At 49.4% G+C, this 23,888-nt stretch overlaps 1 protein-coding gene across 2 annotated transcripts in view; it reads left to right on the top strand.

Annotated features, from left to right (window-relative positions):
- sano (CABIT domain-containing protein serrano) overlaps nucleotides 1-23,639 on the top strand; it is a 143,971-nt gene extending 120,332 nt beyond the window's left edge. For both annotated transcript variants that reach the window (XM_089552573.1, XM_089552574.1), the window contains exons 3-6: nucleotides 13,656-13,872; nucleotides 15,710-16,105; nucleotides 17,391-17,812; nucleotides 18,447-23,639. In XM_089552573.1, coding sequence (XP_089408699.1) covers nucleotides 13,774-13,872; nucleotides 15,710-16,105; nucleotides 17,391-17,812; nucleotides 18,447-19,713 — 2,184 coding nt within the window. In that variant the 5' untranslated portion in view covers nucleotides 13,656-13,773 and the 3' untranslated portion in view covers nucleotides 19,714-23,639. The remainder of the gene's footprint in view (nucleotides 1-13,655; nucleotides 13,873-15,709; nucleotides 16,106-17,390; nucleotides 17,813-18,446) is intronic.
- The last annotated feature ends 249 nt before the right edge of the window (nucleotides 23,640-23,888 follow it).

Consider the following 23,888-nt stretch of genomic DNA (forward strand, 5'->3'; position numbering starts at 1 on the left):
AGTGTTGAGAGGCGTAAGGCGAGGACATTATGCCGTGACGACTTCCGGTGGATGAGACGTCACACCGTTCCCGTGGCTATATCGATACCCAAATTATACATCTTTCGGGGATCTTAAGTGTTAATTACGTTTAATTACGCATTTTTCCATCTAATCTGACACACATCCGACGTTCTCCCGACAATTCTGTGACAGTTCTCACTATGCCGTGACGACTTCCAGTAGTTGTGACGTCACACCTTTCCCGTGGCTAAATGAACGTCCGCGCTATTTCGACGCAATTTCGACATTTTTGCCTATAATTAACTAATGAATCTACAGTAATAAAACTTGGATTCTATATTCATTTTTTTCTCCTCTATCTGAAGCTACCATTTGTTTTCTTGCGTCCTCTTTAGTTCCAGAGTTAAACCCATGTCAAACGCTTTGTTAACGGGTGGCAGTATGAGCCATTAAAAGCTTTCGTCTTAATATGATTTTACGGTCAACAACAATTGCATGGACCTGTCGTCGCCGTCCTTTGAACGGGTTATCGGCCACGGGATGTACAGAACACTGCACGGAAACAAAAGGTGCGAGCAGCTCTGCCGCTGTGTGGCGATAGCGACTCCACGTCTTTCGCTTCCCGAGGATTTAGGACGCCCCAGTGAGCAGCGTGCCGGCGCCCGTTGTTTAGAGGACGCCGGTGGGTGGTTACGGATTCGCGCCGCCCCGAGCCGTGCGGCACCGCCGGCCTTGCCGCCGCTTGCTCGTCGTGCTTCTCTCCGCACGCACGGTCCGCACAATAATGGGGCTCTCGGGCTGACCGCCTATACCTAACGCCGCCGTGGCGCGCTGCTGGCGTGATTAGCGCGAGCGCGTTGAAAGGCGCCCCCGGCGCAGCGCTCGCGGCGCGGCTTATCTATCGTGATGCCGAACGGAGGAAATTGGGGTGACACTGCCACGGTCGCTCGTGTTTCGTGTGCAGCACGCGTCTCTCACGCGAAAGCTGCGAGCCCCGAGAAGTGGGAACGCTCGTGGGCAGTTGGAGACGCCCGAGTGAAGCGGAACGGATGTTACAGCTTTAATTGTTAGTTTGGGGTAAAGGACGGGGACAAATAACACGTAACACAGGACAGTCCCTCATAGCCTGGGTTGCTTTGGGACGTTAAACCCCAATAAACCAAACCGTAACACAGGACTGATGGTATTGTTTGCCCTCCTCCTCTGCGCCACACTTACAATTGTGAAAATTTACCAACTACGCAAAGTCTTATTACTGTCACAGCTATAGATCTGCGCAGCAGACCTTGTCTCGGGTCTTCAGTCGGCGTCGGCGTCGCCTTCGTCGTAATACTTAGTAGACAAAAACTAGTTTAGTTTAGTTTACGGTGGTTTAACGTCCAAAAGCGACTCAGGCTATGAGGGACGCCGTAGTGGAGGGCTCCGGAAATTTCGACCACCTGGGGTTCTTTAACGTGCACTGACATCGAACAGTACACGGGCCTCTTGAATTTCGCCTCCATCGAAATTCGCGCGCTACGGCCGGGATCGAACCCGCGTCTGCCGTGCTCACCTGCTGGACAATAACGACGCTGTCCACGTGGTTCGAGGACTAACGATCTTCAGAATGCGCCCCCCATGGTTACGTGACAAGCACCAAAGTGCAACCAGTGAACCCTACCATAGACTCTGTAGTGGCATACAACTCAGGAGCGAATTGGCTTTTCCCCGTCAAAGGACCTCCTTCCAGCCAACGGCGTCGGCCCATTCTCATGAGCCCACTAGCCTGACAATGCAGGCAGTGGCAGATAAAATAGGATAGTTTCCTCCCTCCATGGTCAAGAATAGTTACCCCCTCTCCCCTTCCCCTCCCCCGCGCCCTGCATTGTCGCGCCAGCAGTTTCATGAGAATCGGGCGATGTCATTGGCTGGAAGGTGGTCTTTTGACGGGGCAAAGCCGCTTCGTTCTTGAGTTATACCGGACTACTGATGGTGGGGACCTATTACTCCAGGTGGTGTTAGCATGACCCACCTGTTGGTCGCGTAGAATACTGGTCGACTAGTGCAGGTGGCATTAGCTGGGCCCATCTGGGGTGTTCACACTACAGGTTTAAGCTGTGTTTGACTTGATTTTTGGATGTGGTCGTCTCTAGGGTTGAATGGTCAATTTCACTTCGCCTCGAGCAACTAGAAGAGCGTTTTTTCCGTAGTAAACGTGCTAACAACTCTAAAAGCAGCGAGAAGACATTTCGGAATGGTTGTCTTTGTTCTGAAACCCTGACACAAGTGCAATGCCAGTCTCCTGCCCCACATTCCACGAGGTTTATTGCTTCTCGTACTATACCTCGGAGCGTCTGCAGAAGGACAAAGGGGGCGGGGGCAACTAGCCCAACGGCCGCGGCAACAACGAGGCCGTCAACAAGCCGCTCGGCGGCGAATTCGACCTTCTTCATCCGCTGGGTGTTCTCCTGTCTCGCGCGCACCGACTTCGTTAGCACGCCTCTCAACAACGCGCATCACGCCCGCCACTGCTGCGGGACGTCCCGATTCGAAGCTCTCGTCTTCCTTCATCCTTCCTCGCATCACCCGGCAGAAAGCATACCGCTCCGTCTCTCTCTTTCTTCCCTCCCTCTGTCTCTCCGGCGGGGATCGAGACAGTCATGGGCGTCGCAGGAGCCGCACGCACGAGTTGCCCGAGGCGACGCGTTCGTCTCGTCCTTTAAAAGCCTCGCCGAATAACGGCGGCCGCTGCGGGACCTTGACCCAATTTCGCGCCCATTTGCATCCCTGCCATTACTGGTGCTGCCGACGCTGCTACGCCCTTCCTTTTTTCCTTGCCCCCTTCTCTTTTGTTCTTTTTTCTTGGCCATTTATGCCGGCAGTGTTGCTGCACGAGCGACAACAACGTGCGCGACAAATAGGTCCGGCACCGCACCGCTGTGGTCCCCGCTGCCGCTGCGACCGGCAACTGATCATCGGCGGCGGCTTGATGGCGGGCCGAGTTTTTACAGAGGCGTGTATAACTAGCCGGACGTTGTGGCCCTCCGCTCCAGCATGGGACGTCCTGTTATACAGATGACGACAACAACGACACCGCTGCCCTATTACGTGCAGTTTTGTAATTCGGGTTGTTTGGGTGCCCGCGCGGTTACGGCGCGTCGACGCTTTGCTGGAAAAATGGGTTGCATCGATGGCGCAAATCGGTGGCCCATTGTGTCACCTAGGACCTAGGCATCGTGCAGCTTTGTTTTTTTTTCTTTGGTTACATTTTGCAGTGTTAGTTCCTGCGTTAGGCCACTTTGAGCCAAACTATCTGCTCACGCGAGCAGCCGGTGGTAGTTAATGACTGTTACGACAGGAGAGGGTGAACATATCCTTACCGAAAGCAACGGCTTGACGAGGATGTACAAGTATGTGGACGCTATGATGGTTCGCTCGATGCCGTTAGAGCTCTGCAGTGTTTCCAAGGGAACAGCTCGTTCAACAGTGGTCACCACATTTTCGGGTTCAAAAGAAACAGCCTTCGGACCTTCCTCTGTTGAATCCCCCCTCTCGTAGGCATTTGCCGGAAGAGTAAGAACTGAGAGCTGCTGCCCCTCTGTTTTGAGCTCACAACGTTTTAGATCCTTCATCACCATCATCAGCCTGACCACGTCCATTGCAGGGCAGATGCCTCTCCTATGTCTCTCCAATTAACCCTGTCCTTTGCCAGCTGCGGCCACCGTATCCCCGCAAACATTTTAATCTCATCCGCCCACCTAACCTTGTGCCGTTCTCTGCTAAGCTTGCCTTCTCTTGATATACACTCCGTTGCCCCTAAGGACCAGCGGCTGCTCTGTGCCTTATCTACGCGCTGTTAGTGGGTTTAGCCACAGATGAAGTTCACTGGTGTTGAAGCTCCTGTGAAAAGAGAACATGGCAAGCTCTAATTCATCAGAATACTGCATTTTTAAAATCAGATTCCAAGTGAAAGGCCCAGCGGGCAGTACTTATCTAGCGCTTTGCACGTAGAAATGAACGACGCCTCCATATCCGCGTGGTTTCTTTTGCCCTTTGCCCTAAAGGCTGTCGTTGTGTTCTTCTTTGGCAAGCTTACTCGAAAACCCGCTGTCTTCCGATGTTCTTCCTAACGCTGCGCTAAGTGGAACCTGGCAGGAAAGTCCTCGGCTACTGCCTGCTTACACCAACAGCCTGTATACGTGCTGCGCTCGCACTTGTCTCCGAGTGGCGCTGCCTTGAAGTGTCACGTTGGCCGTTTGTGTACGACGAGCGTGCCAAATGTGGACCGCTTGGATTCGCAACGCTCCCTTCGTTCTGTACCGTTAAGTTTGATCGTCTTCCTGGACCGCTTCCTTGCTTGCTGGAGGAGGGCCAGACTTGATGGTTAGGGGCGGTTTAACGTCATAGGGGTGAGAGAGGGGGCAAAGTGATTACCAAGACGGGTGGTGTTTTATTTTTGCGTACGTACGTCATACAAAGATGCAGGCGCAACTATGTTGGATCCGGAAAGTTGGGGCTATTTTTTGGTGCCCAAGCGAGAAATCGAACAGCTTAATCCGTCTTAGTAAAAACACAGCGAAATTCGTTTTTTTAACAGAATAAAAAGCAATTTTTGGTTAAAATTATCGCAAGAGACTAATGCGTCGTAATACGAATATATACGTATGCGAATTTGAATTGAAACGTACACTACGAAATAACGCTTGCAACGAAGACTATGCATTCAACACTCTCCATTTTACTACTCAGCGAAACATCCTTCCTGAGCGCAAAGCGCGTAAAAGTTGCCAACGTAGATCTCCGACTATGCATTCAACACTCTCCATTTTACTACTCAGCGAAACATCCTTCCTGAGCGCAAAGCGCGTAAAAGTTGCCAACGTAGATCTCCGCTCTGTGAACTTGAGTCGCCCCCATTATGCAGTCATTGTTTCATCGCTATAAGTGAAGCTGAGAGAATTGTGAGAGTATCGCGAAGTATGTTGACAAGTTATCTTACGCACGTACTTATTTCGACTATTTACTTAATGTAGCGTATTTTACGCATTTAGTATAACTGTTATTGTCCCAGTAGTGCAGAGGGCAAAAGACATGTCTAGAACGACCGAACTCTGTGTTCCGCAGCTTACAAAGCCGCTACGACCAGGAAAGCAAAAAATGACGATAGAAAGTTTAACTCCAGTTTTTTATATCCAGACCATTTTCAACTACATGCTGTCGCTAGATGTCACGTGTTAAGCCCGAAATACGCGCAGTACGTATTAGAGAAGCACATTTTCTTTTAGAATAGCCTGCAGATGTATGAGAGGATTCTGCGTTTTCTTCATGGCAGGCTATGGAAGCTGGTAAACGCTTTCACAAAGTCTACAGAATCGGACTGGAAACGGCTATGTGCTGTATAACGAGCTCATCAATTTCGAAAACATCAGGCCCACTCATGGGAGCTGGTCGTGATATCGCTATCATTAAGAGAAATCGAATCTGATGACGGCCTTGCTATCTTCTTTTCCTTTTCTTCAAGTTTATTTCATTTCCATTACTTTTCATCCTCTCCACAGCGTCGTGTCCCCTTCCATTACGGCGTTCGTTGACACCGCCACAGCCTCCGCTTATAGAAGTGCCGTTGAACTGGGCGCTCACAGCTGGGCGTCGATCTCGCGCCAACAAAGGATTCCCCTCGGTCCTCCCACGCTTTCCCTCGTCTGGCCGGGCGTGCTTATAGTTTCGAGGATCGCTGAAGGACCCGTTATTTGCGCCTGGTAGCCGGAGAGCGGTGGGAAGGCAAGGGGAGGGGGAGGGGGTGTCATTTTTCATGTTTTTTTTTTAAACCCGTACCTTATTCTCACTTCCGCCGCTAATTGTAGCCAAGAGCGGCAGGCCAGGAGAAAATAAAATGGAAAAGGTAAACACCGGAGAGTAGGAAGAAAAATAACGGGTTGGGGGTCTTTTCAGCAGTGGGAAAGAGGCGGTTCATGGTGTGTTCGGGAGAAGCTGCCTTTAAGTAAACACACACACGCACACACATACACAGCAAACACACCAATTCCATCCGTAGACCATGCTGATATATCTGCTGCTGCTAAGATCCGATTCCTGCGTGAAGATTGCTGCGTGAATACGTATATACGTGAGGTGTGTTATTTGAAGGGCGGTCCTGTCTCTCATTCTCCCGTGGCGGACGACAGTTCGCCGGGAGTTCCGTGGTATGCGGCAAGCGTAAATTCTCTCCACGGTGGGCGGTTACTCAAGTGAGCGCCAACGGAGTTCTCTTTCGCTGCCTGGTTGAATACTGAGGCCAAGGGTGTCAACGGCCCTGTCATCTTAGCTTTCCTCCGCACACGGGCTCGATACGTTTATTTTCGTTTGTTTTTTTTTCCCCACCGGAAGTACAACCGGATGAGCCGCTTGAGCGCCCGTGAGGCCTGCCATCCATTTCGCCGGTAGACAGCAGGCGGCAGTTCGTTTCCCTTAGGCGTGCGCTGTACTGGTGGAAACAGTTTAAACGGGAACACTTTACGGGCGTGCAATGAATGATTTCTCATAAAGCAAGCGAGAAGGATATGTTTTTTTGTCTTGCTAAACAGTTTATCTCTGGGCGCATGTTCGACTTTGCGCATTTTTAAAGTTCAATGAACATCTATGATTCAACAGAAACCCGGTGCTCCTTTCCACATTAGTCGTGGCTGAACAGACTGTTGAGGACACCTTTTTTAATTTTTATCTTGCTTTCAACCATTAGGAACTGTTAAAGTCGCATACCGCTCTGCTCAGGCTATACACAGCCAAAAAGGGCTCAAAAGTCACAAGTGCAAATCATAGTCACCGTCGCCACCATTAGTATCATCCTTGGCTGAATTAAGTTCACAGGATGACAAATCTCTCTTCAAAGGTGTTTACTTACACTGGCGCTATTCTGTCCCGAACGTCGATCGTCACTTCGCGTGATTCTCTAGAACACCTCCAATAAGTTCATTCTCGTTAAACATCAACTCCGTCATCTCAACAAACCACCGGCTGTTTGCTTTATGTTTTGCATGCCCTGTCAGAGTGGGTTTATCGCTCCTAATTTAGCTTGAATGCCATCGACCTTTGTTCTGTAATCCTTACAGCCCATCTTTGCTAGCACACAGAGGGGATGTCTGTGAAGGCTCCTGCCGTTATTCGCACCCTATATATCCACGTATAATTAGTTTGTTTTCCAACGCAACTTCGTTTACGTCGTCTTTATGCCCGAATATATTGTAACTGCTGTAGTGTGCCAACTGTGACAGGTTCCGCTACCGCCTGACGACGACGAAGTTATGCGCCGACACTACCCTGCGCCTGACAGTTGGCACACTACACTGCCTGTTTTTACTTCAGTTCGCTTAGTAGACAGCGGCCGGGAATCCAGATTTACTCATGAATGAATATTACAAACAGTCGCCCTTAAGTTTCTGATCGTCATCACTCAAAAAGAAACGCCGCACCCACCTTTTGTGGTTATATTAAGCTGAGAACAACCGCTCAACAGCAACACACTCTATGCGATGGGTATCTAATAACGTTATGCCTGCAGTGGGGTGCGTCTGATTGCCTAATACGGTTGGCAATACCTTGTTTTGTTTGTTTACTACGCTTAAGCTTGCTCGAAGGAAGGCTGTTTCAAAGTCCAAAAACTGCGGTTAGGTAAAGCAATTACCGCTCCTTGAAAGCGCCTTTCCTTCTCTGCCTCCCCCCACCTCCTATTTTCCGATCCGGACCGGTTGTTGCGTCTCGGCTGTCGCCGCCTGCAATACGTTTCGGACGTGTATTCGCTGAGCTATTTTAAGCGGCCTAAGAACGCTCGACGTTTTCATGGCGTCGCTGTGAGTATCCTCTAACCCTGCATAATCGAGTTGTGGCGATTTTCCACCGCGTGCACTTCGGCGTCGTAAATATTTCGCGAGGCTATTGTATTTTGAAGCCAGAACCTGAATGATGTATGCTCGGTTCAGTCGAGAAAATAATCACGGGTTTCTGTGAAACGGTCAACGACTCTGCGGACAATTGACAGTCTCGGACTTCCGTTGTCCGTATATATGTTTCATTCTTTTCGATCCCTTATCGTACGGTTTTTTGGCGTCTAGTCCGGTGCGGTTAAAAAACGAGGCGCAACTGAGGAAAATGTTCCAGATTAAAAAAAAAAAAGATGGCTGCTCCAACAGCAACAAACAAACATAGATTGATGTCTATAAAATGACACAGTTCTGTACGTGACGTTCGACGGCGAAACTGTCGAGAGCGTTGCTGTGCAGGACGATAACGTCGCCTGTTTTTGGGCGAAGCTGTACTGCTGTCGCGAACAGCGGAACAATCGTCGTCGCCAATACAACGATGAAATGTTAGTGCCTGCCACTGGAGTGGGTTGCGGAAGCAGTAACCGCAAGTTTATTTTCTGAGGCCTTGTTACCGGTACTACCTTTCGCGTACGTTTCCTTCTTGTCGTTTTGAAGTGGGTGTGCTTACCATTGTACGGTGTTTTGAAAACTACGCAAGCTAGTGGGCGTTTGGTTAGACGGGTCGACAATCCGTATCGGTGCTGTTTGTCGTTGTCGGTGTTCCTGCCGGTGAAATATTCGTAGATTGAGGAAGACTGTCTTTTCCGATTTTTGTAGTTTTTATTGCTACTATCATTATATGTGGAGTCATATCAATGTATTGCCCGTTTGACTGACTTAGTCATGTAATCACGCGATATTTTTACTTGCATCCTAATATATTTTTGTGCTCGTTGCCATTGTGTGGCTGGCCGTTCTGTGGCGACCAATGTTCGCCTTTCTTTTTGTCTTTCTTTTTTGCGACTTTTCCTGCCATCATTGTTTTCTTTGCGATTGTCTTTCGTTCGTCTCTTCTCTCTTTCTTCCTGTCTTTCCTTCCTGCTTTGTTTTGTTCTCATACCTCCATTTCTCCATTCTTCTCTTTCATCTCTCCGTCGTTCTTTCATCTCTCTTCCGTTCTTTCTTTCCACCCTCCCATCTTTCTTTTGCTGTGTCGTTCTACCGTTCTACCTGTCTTTGTCTTTCGATTTAAGATTGGATTTTTGCCGTTGACCTTGCCGGGCAGCTACTACATCTCTCTATACGAAACGCTGCAGTTGCACTTTTTTTTTTTTTCACGCCTTGCCTCCTGAAGACAGCGAAATTGTTTGTATACTGAAGAGTCGATGACTCGTTTCAAGCGCTTTACATCAATCATAGGCCGGTCAGGTCCACACCGCAGGTTTTCTACACGTTTTTCGGTATTGAACCGCGTTTTTTAGTGTCGATGTGCGTAAAGAAGAATTAACGGAAGAGGAACCTAACTCTAGCCTCATCTTTCTTTGTCTAAATGACTCCAAGACTCGCCTTCCATTCGGAAAAGAAGCGATCATTCTTACGGTAACGCCCCCTACAAAAATATTTGCACGAAAAGGCGCCAAACCGTGCATGTTTAGCAGCCAAAATTTCTTAGCGCGGCCAACACTTCCACTGTTTATAGAGATTATGTATTAAGGCGAAAGCCTTTAATGCCTCATACTGTCGTTAGCAGACGCGTCGGCAGATTCGTCCGCCTTTCGGCGTAACTGCTTAAAATGCTCAAGGTTCCAGCATGAATAAAGGCGCATCTAGTGAATGCATGGGCTTCATAAATAAAATAAAAGGAATGAAGTGAAGGAAAAGAAAAATTAAAAATAAAAATAACAACATAAAAATAAAAACAAAACTAAGATGTGAAAATAAAAATAAAAAAGAATTAAATTAAAAAAGAGCAAAAACATAATAAAAAAAAAATAAATATGAAAAACAAAAAGTAAATAAAAACAAACAGTGGCCAGGAAACGCTTTCGTCTTGCAGCACTTTAGAGAGCCAAAGTGCCCCCTGAATTTTTTGTTCATGGAAGTTACGCATTAGAAATTGTTCATAGCCCACCTGCAGTAGTGCATTCTCTTTGCTCAGAGGGTAAGCGCCAAAATTTTTCCTTAAGACACATCACCACGACAGCGCCGTTTCGTCAGATAAACGTTCCTCATAACCCTGGCGCCGTAAAAATAGAAAAAGAAAGATAAAACACAGAGTGCACTCACCCTAAACCAGACTCTTACACAGAGAACCCAACTGATTACACGTAGGCGAGTTAGGAAGAAGAGCAGCTCGCTGAATTCTCTCCATTGTCTTTCGTCTTTGCGTGCTCGACTCTAAATTCAAGCCGGCCTGTTTCGCCTCCGCCGGTGGTCTCCGCTTAAGAGTCCATTAATTCCGACGTCGCGAGGTTTCTACGCGTTGTTCCCTTCTCTTTCCTCTTTGCTGAGCTCACTTTGAGAGCTAAACGAGCCGCTCCGAAACGTCACTGAGCACCCGCACTCGCCCGGTCCGCGGAGCGGTCATCGTATTTCTCTTCGCCTCTTATTGTAAACTTGACTTTCTCAGCTTCCCTGTTTGAGCATCCCGTCCTCTCTTCTCCTTCCACACTGCCTTCCTGAATGTCTGTCGCTTTGGCACCGTCATCAATCTTGCCGGGGGCGAGCTGGAGAGGAAAACAATTAGCTATCAAGCATAGCCATGCACACCCAACACGCTTCTGGGAAAGGGGGGAGGGAAGGTGCGGCGCACTGCGCAGACTACCGCCATTGCATCGGTCTTGAAAAGGTAAATCCTGCCAAACTTTCTTTTCCTGCGTCAAGCACACTAGTGAAGGTGTGGTTAGATGGAACTGTAGCCAGCTTAACTGCGTGAACTGCATGAACGGCAGAGTTCTTGTTGCCCCTTCATCTTACACCTTCCTCGAAGGTGCGGACTCGTCTGAATTCCTCATCCACTCAACTTATATTGCGAACGGCGAAGTCTTTCTTTCCTTCTTTCTTTCCTTCTTTCTCTCTTTCTTTCTTTCTTTCTTTCTTTCTTTCTTTCTTTCTTTCTTTCTTTCTTTCTTTCTTTCTTTCTTTCTTTCTTTCTTTCTTTCTTTCTTTCTTTCTTTCTTTCTTTCTTTCTTTCTTCCTTTCTTTCTTTCTTTCTTTCTTCCTTTCTTTCTTTCTTTCTTTCTTTCCTTCTTTCTTTCTTTCCTTCTTTCCTTCTTTCTTTCTTTCCTTCTTTCCTTCTTTCCTTCTTTCTTTCTTTCTTTCTTTCTTTCTTTCTTTCTTTCTTTATTCCCTTCTTTCTTCCTTTCTTTCTTTCCTTCTTTCTTTCTTTCTTTCTTTCTTTCTTTCCTTCTTTCTTTCTTTCTTTCCTCCGTTCTTTCTTCCTTCCTTCCTTTCTTTCTTTCCGGACATTCTCTTCCTCTATCTTTGCCTCCCTCTCTTTTCTTTCCTTCTTCCTCCGCTTCCTTTATTTCTTCCTTCCATTCTTCCTTTCTCTCAAACCTCCTTTCTTCCTCTCTCTCGTTCATTCTCCGGCGCTTGTTATGATTGTTTCGCCGGCCGCAGCCGACGGTCGTCCATTCTTCATCCGCCCATTTCCTCGAGGACCCCCACCGGCGCAGCGTCTGGGCCGAGCACCTCCTCTGTTAAACTGAGAAATGATGAACTTTCGCGGGCACCCTCAATCCGGAAGTGCTGTGGCCCCGTACGCGGATGTGCGCGGCACTGTACGAGAGGGTGCTGGGGCCTCGTGGGCGCGGCACCGCATCGAGCAGCGGCTCCTCCCACGACATGTGGGCGGAAGGAAGGTTGCATATTAAATCGGTTGCGCCTCGCGTTCGAGTGCACGGACCGCTGTTAAACGCGCTCCAAGAAAATAAAGCGGCAAAAATTACAAGACGTGCTGAGGGGTCCTGTGTCGTTGAGCGGACGATGTCTATTGTCTGTTGGCTAATTAAGCAGGGCGTGGGAAGAGCTTTTATGCAAAGCATTCAAGCCACAGTGCATGTATCGCATAAAAAAAGACATAAAAAGACAGCAACAGTGTAGAGGAAGCAAAATCAGAGGGCGTAATTTGTATTTTTTTTCCAATGCTTTTATTTTCTCTTTTACCTTGGGCCGTGGTCGCCTGTGACGTCACGCCTGACAGCCGGAAAAAGTGCCCCTCGCCGGTATGTTATGAAAGCCAGGTCTGACCATGCAAATACAGGCAGGAAGACAGAAAGGAAAAGCAACGCTTACGAAATTTGGCTGTGATGTTGATTTTGCTTGCGACTTATAACATGGAAAGTGGTGCACGAGAACACTGACGTCATAACAGTGGAAAGCTTGCCTTGGAAAACGCAGGCACTTCTTCTTAAGGACCTTAGGAATTTCTTCGGACCGTGATATGTATTTGTTACCTCCACTGAGAGCGAATCCTACCCGGCTTAGAAATGGATTCCTAAATATCTACCCAAAACAAGGCTTCGCTGCCTTCGGCTTTGTTCACACAGCCACAAATGGTTTCCTCCGGAAGAACGCTGTAGCGGCTGAAATTTGATCGATCTTTTCAGAAGACACATTGATGACCTGTGAAGACACAGTCCGGACAGCGTATGAAATTCCCTATGCGTTTGGAAGGGAGTCAGCATTCTTTCGTGCATCACTTTTCTTCCCAGGGCGGGCGTGAGCTGCTTAGAACGAGGCAAGACAGGTTTGTTAGCAGAGCTTCAATGTATCGTAATTGTTGCGACCTATAATATATGTACAACTAATAATCTCCAGGTGAAACATGACAAGCTACTTGGCCCCTTGAAGCAGGCAGCTGGTTTAAACAAAGCAACAAGCCTAAAACAATGTTCACATGGCCCCTACTTCTACACAGTTCTTGAAAAGGTGCCTACGCGGGATCAGAGAGATTACTCACTGATTTCCAACGGAACTTAGGCTGCAAGAACAAGGTGCGCAAGCGCTGCCCATTGTTTTGCATTTGTTCATCGTCCACCTGCCACCTGGGTCACGTGACCTTGTGACGTCATCACAACCTGCGTATACAAGAAGAGGGCAATTAGTCGGGCTGTTTTGTGCTTATTGATGAAAATGACTGGACAGCGCTAACAGATGGGACTCTGCGCATGTGTCTGTGCTCCTCTCTTCCGTGCCGTCTCTTGGCGCTGTACAGTCGTTTCCATCACTATACGTACACACACGCCTGGCAGATTGCCCGTAACCCGGTCGGCAGGCTGCCTCAAGGCAAGCTTCAGACAGACAAACAGATTTGGGCTGAATGCGGGGAGGGGCCACTAGTAAGTGCTAGCGCACTGAAAGGCCATCTGAAACAAAAGTAACCGAGCAACAGGTTTTTGCTTGCCAACCGTATAGCGGGACCCTGTACGGTACCCCTAGAGACTGAAAGGTGTAAGAACGTAGAAACAAGAGTTCACCTTACTTTACACTGATTCAGAGATGAAGGGCTGCCATAGGTGCTTCGCTACGGGGCTAGGGAACAAACCATAGTTGCCTGGTCACTTTTGGCAAAGACACATCATAATGTAGGCTAGATCTGACGACAATACGTATGGCATTCTCATCTACCGGAAGCGAATGTAGTATGCTCGGCATCACAACAGTGTTGCGTTCTGAACAAAGATTTTAGCTACTCGCGCTGGAATATTCGCCCTAATTTAATGCTCGTGCGTGACTGTGCGTGTCTTTTGAGCGCCGATGCGTGTCGGGGCGAACAGTGTGTACTTTCACTGCATTGATCGCATGAGCGGAGAGATGGCGATCGCGTCGGCACTCGGGCGTGACGTTGACAACGACGTTTCGGCTTCGCAGGGAGGCCGGCGAGTGCGCGGCCATCGAGGCGTCCCTCCTTCTCCAGCCCCGACGTTTCGGCGCTTCGCCCCAGGCCGCCGCCAAGCTGGGCCCGCCAGCCAAAAAGGGCAGCAGCAGCATGTCGGGCAGCGACGCCAGCGTCTACCTGTCTGCCGTCCGCTGGGACGACAACGGCATGCCCCTGCAAGAGTTCCTCCAGAAGTTTCCCGAGCCACAGGTGAACAACGTGGACATTCTGAAAGTCTTTACATTGCCCTGTCCCGTCCCCGGACAGTGCGATGTGAAGAAAATGTCGAAATTGCCACCGGTGAACAATTTGGACATTTCGAAAGTCTTCACATCGCCCTGTCCGGGGGCAGAGGGAATGATATTCGGGGAAAGACCCTGAGTGAAATCCAGCACTAATAATTGCATCGTATACCAGTCAAAACGACGAAATTTTGTTTTGCAGTCGCAGTGCACGTCCGCGTAATGTTTCAGAATTTGTTGTTTTAATGACGCCACCTTCATTCGGAGCGGAAGAAAGTTAGGCTGGCGAATGATATTAAAAATTTTGCGGGGATAGGGTGGTCGCAGCTGGCACACAATAGGGTTGTTTGGAGAGAGAGAGAGAGAGAGAGAGAGAGAAAGGTGAAGTACTTTTAATGACACCCCTTTCTGTAGGAGCGGCAGAAAGTTAGGCGGGTGAATGATATTAAGAACTTTGCGAGGATAGGGTGGTCGCAGATGACACAGTACGGGGTTAACTGGAGAGGTATGGGAGAGAGAAAGAAAGAAAGAGAGAAATAAAGAAAGAAAAAAAGAAAGGAAGAAAGAAGGAAAGAAGAGAAAGAAAGAAAGAGAGAAAGAAAGAAAGAAAGAAAGAAAGAAAGAAAGAAAGAAAGAAAGAAAGAAAGAAAGAAAGAAAGAAAGAAAGAAAGAAAGAAGAACAGAATGGCAGGGAGGTTAACTAGGCGACGCCCAGTATGCTACCATACACGTGGAGAGGCCTTTGTCCTGCAGTGGGTGTAGTCAGATAAATTGTGTCTGTCTACTCCCTTAGTCCTGCCCCAGCTGCGCTGTGCCTTTACCTGTTCAACATGCGCCAACTCGCTCAACAAAGTGCCCTTCTGCGTTACACTGCTGATGATTACACTCGATCCGAGAACCACTGACACCGAATTCAGACTGCGGAGACGAACGGAATCAAATTGGCACTGACATATATAACTCAACTATCTTTGGTCTCTATTTTAGTTTTGTTGCTTTGCCCGCGAGAAATGCGACGCGCCTACGAGTTCACGCTAGTGAAAAGATGCCAGGGTGGAACGAAGCACGAAGTGTGACGCTGTGACAAAATCCTTTCATAATTTTCTTGTCCTGGTCCCTAACCAGAACTAGCTTCAACCATCTAGTTCCCAGCAAATCTTCTTAGACTCGGAGTAGTTTTCGTCTATTTAAGGAATAAACGCAATCTGAAAGTGAAGCTTGCGCCCTCTGCACCCTCCCCTGTTTCGTCCAGTTTCCTGTATATGTTCTGCACTCTGCAGGCCAGAAAGGACATGAAGTGCCGCAAGGATCAAAGTAGCTGCGCTGCCATCACCATTAGTCCCTCAAAAGGCCAATCATTACTTCCCATACAGGCTTACTTCGAATGAATCAACAGCAACAGTTAGGCGTCCCGCAGACTAACAGTTCAGCAAGAGCACTGAGAGATGCATTTAGATAACCGACAGTCTCTCGGGCTAACAGGAGGGGTTTCCAGGACACGGGAAGTTTAGCAGGTTACACTGGGTCATGACACCGGGTCACCTGAAACAGAGTCGGGTGCCTCTCTACATGTCCATATGACACAGAGTGTGGTGTCCCGATGAGATTAGCAGGTTTTTCGCCATAGGGCAACCGCGGCTCGTGCAGGAGTGGAAGAGCCCTTTGCCCTCATGTAGACGTGGTTAGGGTAATGAAGGGTTGAGGGGTTTGGTGGTGACGACGATAATTGTAACGATGACACCCATTTTCGGCTCACGAAGCACCATGCACCGTAACGAGTCAACTTCTCTTTCGGTCCTCCACAGGTGGCCCGCGTGGTGCGTGGCCAGCACCGGCACGTGGGCGTTCCCTCGCTCTCTTCTCCCGGCCTGAGCAGCGTGGTGTTCCTGTCTCCGCTGGGTGCACGTCTGCGCATCACCGCCCAGTGCGTCAAGTTCAAGGAGAACCGGCAGCGCGTGGTGGCCATCGGGCCGCGGCTCGCCATCCCCGAAGGATACCGGGGCTGGTTCGAGATCCTCTCGGAGGACGGCCGCGCTTCGCGCTGCTTCGAGAGTGTCGCCGAACTGCTGCGCCGATCCCCCGACACCTGCCTGGTGCGCGAGCCCGTCAAGGCACACCTGGCGCATCCCGACGACCCGGAGACGGTGACCGACAAGACGAGGACGCTGCACGTCGGAGAGACTCTGGTCGTTGTCCGAGAGGTGGGTGAGGTCGCCTGGTATATGGACCTCCTTCGTACTCATCCCCCGTCTATTCAAAGTTGGCGCGTAGCAGCCTGCTACGTCGGTATAGTTTGGCATGCTGCCAAGGGCCCTACCAACGTAATTTCCACCCGTTCTTTGTTGCTCTGTGGCCTGAAGGATTAGGAAGAGGGCGCGTGACGGGCGATGGGGAAGAATGGAGGCGTAATATAGCGATCAGCAGCTGATGCTGGAGAGTAGCAGTCGCGTCCAAAGAGAACGGAACAGAGTTCTGTCCGGGTCATTAAAAGTTCGCGAACCGTAGTACGGCGGCCTACATATATGGCTTTCTAGCGCTCATGCGTAGCCACGGTAGAAAATGTGCATAGATAAATCCGCGTTCAGCTTCCGCGGGCAGCTATCCGCGGGGGGCTATATGCGCATGCGAATATAGCCCCGACGGGCACGCGCGGGCTCTGCACCGGCTTTGAGTCCCCGCGTAAGCTGATCGCGGTTGTGGAACGAAGATCATGCTGCGATATTTCTCTACTACGCTCGTAAGGCGCAAATAGTCGCACCTCTCTGGAGTTTGGTCTAGGATTCTGTTCAATTTATTTCTGACACCACTTGTACGCCTAATTTTTCTACTCTTCCTGCGTGTCGGAACTCGGGCACGACCATTGCCATCTGTTGCCGATTTTTTTTTTGTTATTTGCTCGATGCGCACCTCCCGGTCGCTTTTACAAACCCTCAGCACAGCGTGCATGCTCGCTATTATTGCTGAACAAAAAATGCACTGTTTAACAAAGTGGCACTGTGGTGGTCTCACTGTGGCACAACCTCAGTGCCACTTTGTTAAACAGTGCGTTTTTCGTGGCACAACCTCAGTGCCACTTGATTAGCGTTACTACGGCCAGCGTCATCCGCGTCGATGCAGCGGCGTTTCGGAAGAAAAGAGACGAATAGCGATTATGAGCGCTATAGTTGCCATACGGTAGTGATTATGCGCCAAGATGCGCTCCGTGCGGGCAATCCGTGGCGCTACCTCATGACTACAGTATGCACTGAAATTAGCAGAAACGGTGGCGCCGTGGCACAGGACAATATCTGTAACGCCGCCTGGTGTGCCGACGTGATGCGTCGAATCCTCGATTGCCTGTATCTTGCCACACAGCTTTCCACTCTACGTATCCTGAAGATAGATCTGGTATTAAGTGCCGTAGAGAAGACATTGGAGTTCGAGAGACTTAGAGTGCTGACACTTTACCTCCAACCAACCATCTGGGCTTAACTATTTTTTCCACAGCACAACTCACCAATGGTAAAGGCCCCCCTGGCCCGTCTCCGATCGTCGGCTCCGCAAGGCCGCTTCCTGCGCTGCCTGACGTCGGCCGGCGAGACGGTCTACATGGCCGCCGAGTCGCGGGGCAAGTTCTCGCCCATCGCCAAGGAAGGGAACATCTCGGGCGTGCACTCGGTCAAGACGCTGCTCTGTAAGCGCTTCCCGCTCATGGTGCGCCTGGTGCACGGTCGGCCGGCGCCCTCGGGCCTCAAGACCTCCGAGCTCAGGCTGTACGGCGTGGAGCGCGAGGAATGCGTGCTGGCGCTGCCGCTGGTCAAGGACGCGCCCGCACTGGCACTGCCGGAGTCGGCGCCGCTGCGTCTCCAGCCGCCCAAGAACGCCGAGGCCCTGGTCCTGATGCCCGAGTACACCAGGCTTAACGAGAAGTAAGGCCTGTACACCCACTGGAGACTAATAATTGCTTCGTACGATGCCCGTGCTATAGCTGAGACTAAAAGATGTGTGCGTTTCCGGTAGGACTGTAGGAAGGCTCTAGCGCAAAGGGAACACACGCGCAGTGAAGGGACACAGAATAAGCACTTACTGTACCCTCTTAGTGAGTGCCTGCTTCGTCACGATAGAATGTTCTCTTTAAGTACGCCTGAACTATATCCACAGAAGTCCTTCTGAGGCAGAACTGTGTGTCTTCCAATGAAATGGCGTATGAGTGTCGAAAAAGTTGAACAGTGGGTCAAAAACAAGATGTGCTTTATGGGACATTGCTAAAACGAATCATAGAAGTAGAAATAAAATTCCTTGGTTTGCACGTAAACTTCTTTCAAGTGAAACAAGAATCTGTGTCGCCTCTTACATGGCCTTTCTACATACCATAAATGGATATTTGTGGCTTTGTCTAGTGTAATACGGCAGAAATTTCAGGTGATTATCGTTGCTGCTCGCAAGAATCTTGCCACTGAGGTCTGGTTTATTAAGGCTAGCAGTGAAGTGCGTTATTTTGCTCCTGTGCATGATACGTGTCGGCAGGAATTTGCTATAAAACTGTTTTTTTTTTGTCGACAGGTGCAAGAGACTACAGGACCGCATCGACGCCATCGAGGTGCTGGAGACGACGCGGAGCAGCAGCGACTTCTTCTCGTCCAAGACACCACCGCAGCGAAGTGTTTCCGAACCCAGTGGCAAGCCGCCGCAAAGTCCGACCGAGACCACCGTTGCTCCAAGCAAGACCGTAGAAAGGGTCCAGTCTACTCCTGCTCCAGACGACTACCGGTACGAAGAGATCGACCAGATCTACGACTACGTCCGCGGATTCGCACCTCTACCGGAGAAGATCAAGACCGAGCTCATACAGGGCGTCGGGGAGAGCAACGGGGACTGCGATAAGTCGCCCTCGTCGCCACCGGCGGGTCCCGTGTCTTCGGTGCCTGTGCGGGACAGGCCCTTACCGCCTCCTATAGAGACCATCCCTGCCCGACGGTACTCCCTAGCCACCGATCCTGGACCGAACACTCCACCAGCAGCCGTAGTCCTGAAGTCACCGACGAGAGCCAAGGACACAGACTCGCATGTCTACGAGGCCGTCATGAGGCGTTCGGACGAGCCAAAGTCAAAAGGCGGCAGCGTCGCTCCGACGTGCCGATCAGGCGTCCCGAGGTCCAGTGTGCCCAGACCTCCAAACAACAAGCTTTTTGTCAAGAGCTCGCACCCGGTCCGTAATGGAAGCGCCAAGCCACGAATGTTCCGCAACGCTGGGCGGATTCCCGTCCCCACAGTTAAGGATGTCTCGGTACATCACCCGCATCTGCACCACCACCAGCACCACCCGCCTTGCCCGGCACACCACCACTGTCCCAACGGTGTCGTCGGCAGCGTAAACTCCTCCGCGGTGCCGGCTCCCGTAGTCTTCCAGAAGGCATCCAGGGCCAGGACTTGTCGAGGGGCCAAGCCCATCAACGGCACGATCACGACGTCGCCACTGTTCAACATCCGGTACAAGTCGCTCACCAACCTTGCCGTCGACTTCAACGACACGCTGGACTCGAGTAACTCGGGCGGAGGTGCGTCCTCCGGTGGTTCCAAGGGGTCCGGGTCCAAGGGTTCCGGCTCCAAGGGCTCCAAGCACGACCGCTCAGTTTCGATGCCGCCTCACAAGCTGTCGCGACCCAAGTCATTGAGCAATCTCTTCTGGGACGTGGAAGCCAACAACAGGTACAACCTGCTCCTCCACAACGACCACAAGGCGAACCAGTTCATCTACGCAGATCTGCCAGCCAAGATTGTGGCCGCGGCCGAGCGCTCGGGCAAAAAAGTTGGGACGCTGTACCTGTGAGACGCGCGACTTGAGCGGTGGCTGCGTGCCGTTCTCGTCCTCTTTGCCCGCTCTCTAAATTTGTACATAAGTCTAACTGCCAATAGGAGGCGGGGCGTTGTTCTGCTTGGGACGGAAGGCTTTCTACCTGTGTCTTTTATTTTCACTGTTAAGTTGCGACACGGTACACTGCTCTGCGGAATACCTTGTCTTGAATCTGTTCGAAGCGCCCTGTTGTCTTCTTGCCATATGCGCGCTTTTCGACTCACTCTTGTGTCCAAAATACTCCATGCTGCCATTGCTGCCATACTTAAAACATGAAAAGTTCCTGTCTTTGTCGATCCTACACACAAGAGACAAGTTTCCAGTAACAGCAACGCTGAGCGTTGGAAAGTCCATTGTGACAGTGACAAGAATGTAATGAAATTGGAGTCGCTGCGCGCGCTTATGACAACATAGCTGCAAGATAGTATTTTATGACCTGACAAATCAACAGGAGAGTAAGCGGGGGAGAAATGTCGACTATAGGCTTGTTCTTTCTTAATTTCCTGCCTTGCTTAATCCACCGGTGTGCACTATTCTGGAGTTTTTTGTCTGCATGTACAACATTGAAATTTCATGGCCGAAATGAAAAGAGCTCGATCCATAGGACAACTGACATGCTGATCACATGTTGCTTTTGCTTTTTGTATTGCACCTCGGGGAACAGTGTTTGAGGTGCATTTACTGAGTCAACACCTTAAAAGCTGTATTTTTTTCTTTGTCGCCAAGAATAGGTTCATGGACGTTGCTTTGGTGAGAGGACAGCGGGACAATGTGTACAGTGTTCCTCAGTCGTAGTGTTCCGCTAAGAAGTGTTCCGGTGATCTGATGGCCGTGAAAACGCCAACGCTCTGCGCTTAAATTAGTCACTTGGAGTAGCTCAAACTACTTCGGCGCGTTGTACTTGATGGTGCTTAAGAACTTGTCGCTGATAATGACGACAATGATGTATCTTCTGGTCGTGCCTCGAAGCGGAGGCTAGTTTTTGGCTGTGTGCTCCTTAGATTTGCATGCGTTGGCGACTGGGAGCGAATGCTTGAGGAGGACATTTCTGTTAGCGAGATGCCAGCTTGTGCGAACGAACTATCGAACAGTGCCTGCTCAAGTGCCTCAACATGACTGTGCTTGTTTTGCTGGCTTGAAGTGAAGTTGTGACAGGACACTAACGGCTCACCTGTGCGCTCTCTTTGAAGAGGACAAGACTCTTGTGTGGTTGAACGTGCAGTGACGTGGCTGTGGCCATGGTGTCCGCGACGGGACAGTCGATGCGGTGTTATTCTCTGCGCGCTGTCTGAACTTATTTCGGTTGAATTCGGTGCATAGTCCGGCGTTGATAACTGCAGTGCGAGGCCTTGTGGACGGTGACGTTGTCTGCGCAAAAGTGTTCGGTGTACTCCCCGCCAAATTTTATGGAATAGTCACTCATTTTTGCGTGCACATTTCTCTTCGCACCAAAACAATGGAAATTCGCCAGTTTTATCCGGTAGGCATACTTGATAGCATCACGTTTCCTGTGCTTTTGTAGCAAAGTCGGCTGAATAAGGATTGACTCCTTGTGGTTGTGACGTCAAGGATTCTCGGCGTGGGGCGGTGACGTCATCACAAACTTTTATTTGTATTATAGTTTTGGATAGGTAACTCTTTCAGTGCCACATTTCAGTACTTAATCTTAGCACGTGGACAGCTTTGGGTTCCAGGTACCGTTGCCGTCCCCTGGCCTCTTAATCTTACCTATCTTCCATATGGTGCACAAACTGTTCTTTGTGGGCACAACAGTTTGACTGTTGCTTATGCTCGCACGTCATTTGCTTTAAGCACTACAACAGCTGTGCATTTTTGCATTCATTTCAATAATGACGTCACAAGAAAAACTACCTGGAGGGGCACTGACGTCACTGACCAGACTCGTGTCTTTAAGGACCAGTTTGCGTACTTGTGGGTAAGCAGTTTGTAATCGCTCGCCAATACCTGCTGTACTTTTGTTCATCGCATCGTACACACTAGATCTCCAGTACTCGTCACACAGACAGTCAGCGCAGAAGCAGCACGCCTATACTGCCCTTGCGTTTATTTCAGCGAATGGGACCCTACCATGTTTTAGCCAAAACCGCGTGCGTCCTACTAGCAGCAGTCTCAACTTGGAGCAACGCTAGTTCAAGTTGCATTTATTGAACGAAATACTGCGCTTTGGCGTGTCAGAATTTTCTCTTTCTAAAATACAAAAAAAGTGGGGGCCTGCAACGAAAACAAGTCTTGTAGAAGTCGTGCGGGGTGCTGAAAAAGTGCTTTTCTTTAATTTACCTCCCGTTTTACTGCAGACTGCTTAATTGTTTGTTCGGTCTTGTTTTGTTTGTCGTCGTCGTCTCGCACCTCCTTCGAGCTTCGGACGCGTCAGCGGTTTCCGAGTTACACCACTAACTTTTTTTTTTTTGTGTCTATGTATGTATAAGGTGTATACATGAACTCTCTAACGCAGACGGATGTTTGGTTTAAAACCGAAGACAAAGCTTTTACTCGCGGAAACAAGGCTATGATACAGAGGACAAACAGTCTGCTTTGTGATATTTTCCTGTTGAATAACCGGCAGTTCACGTTGTTGTGGCCACACCGCTGGCGTTCTGGCAATAGACTCTAGCGCACGAGCGCAATTGGCGTCATAGCATTGTCCTGTAAGCGGAGGGTGAAGACTCACATTCACAATGTGGATTGATCGATTATCTGAATGAGTGATTGATCTAGTAGTAACGTTGCTTACTTCTTGTTCCTGTTCACTTGTGTTACGTTAGTAGCGGTGTGTGCATTAGCAGAAGATTGACGAAACAGGATCAGCATTCCTATCTGTAGTTAGCACTGCTGCTAAACTTGTTATCTATCAAATGAAAACACTCAGGCTATCTCAGAAAAGTGACTGCATTGCGATAATGCTTTCAGTTGGTTTGTTCAAGCGGTTACTTGATTTATATAGCTGTTGCTATCATAGAAACGGGCCCTGAGCAATAAAAGATTAACGTTTTGAGGTTCATTGATCCTTGATTCTAGCCAACAGCTAAGCTAGGTAGGAGTCGTTCTGAATTTGAGCATCATTAGTGAAGTTAAATGAGCTTTTGTGTGACCGGGGTGTTCACTTGAGACCTTTGAACACGGGAGCATTGGTTCCCAATAGATCTGACGTTAAAGTTGAAGTTTATTTTTTTCCATTTCAATCAGAAATGAGGGACCAGAGACAAAGAGTGAACGTTAATTCACTTGACGGCGCTCGGGCCCCATTACATTGCGAGACATTTCAAGCTTATAAATAGCCTCGAATTCTAAAACTTGTTAGTTTATGTCTGCATTGGTTAGTCCATACATTCTTTAGTTTGGGATCAGCTGAAGAGCTTTACTGGTTCACTGCACAAATGCTTGATTGTCTGGTTGGTAGTAGTTTACAAGAGCTTCTCACCTAGTTACCTGCTGGCAAATGGTCGTACATGAAAATGAGCGATTTCCGGGAACTGATCCTCCGTTGTAACGACAATTCAAACATTATTCAATCTGCTCCCTAGTGAAGATAACGTGACGGTGTGAATGACTACCTGGCGTTCACCAAATCCTCGTTTTTGACTCTATGTTGGACGGATAAACTGTTCCAGCCAGTGTTGTGTCTGCCCAGCATCCGCGTCGTTCGGTCACGTGACTTGCCCATCTTGCTTACAGCGTCGTGCTCTACGCCGCTGCGGCCCCTCGAGTGCTCTGCGCCTCGTCTCCCTTGTGCCATGGCGCTGTGTTGTCGACGAGAAATGCGGCCGAAAGGAATGCTTGCTACCTGTGCCGCACGTGTAACTGACTCATTGTGTTTTTTTCTTCGTCCTAGTGTATAGTAAAGAACAAAAAAAATGGTGAATAAATTGTTTAAAACAGCGCAACCCTCGGTGTCCGTCGCAGTTGTTCGAAATGGAGAAGGGTGGTCGTAACCCGTTTTCATAACAAAAATACAAAAGGTTCTGACCAGTGTATGGCGCCTCACATCCGTATCATTATTTGAGTACCCACATTCTATGCGGGAGGATCGGAATTTGTTTCCCAGTGCTGCCTGGTATCCGCCTGGTATCCACCTGGTATCCACCTGGTGTCCACTGGTGGATACCAGGGTACACCTCTGGCCCGTGCTCGGC

Source organism: Amblyomma mixtum, chromosome 7, assembly GCF_055824585.1.
Source record: "Amblyomma mixtum isolate Tamu chromosome 7, ASM5582458v1, whole genome shotgun sequence".
NCBI lineage: Eukaryota > Metazoa > Arthropoda > Arachnida > Ixodida > Ixodidae > Amblyomma > Amblyomma mixtum.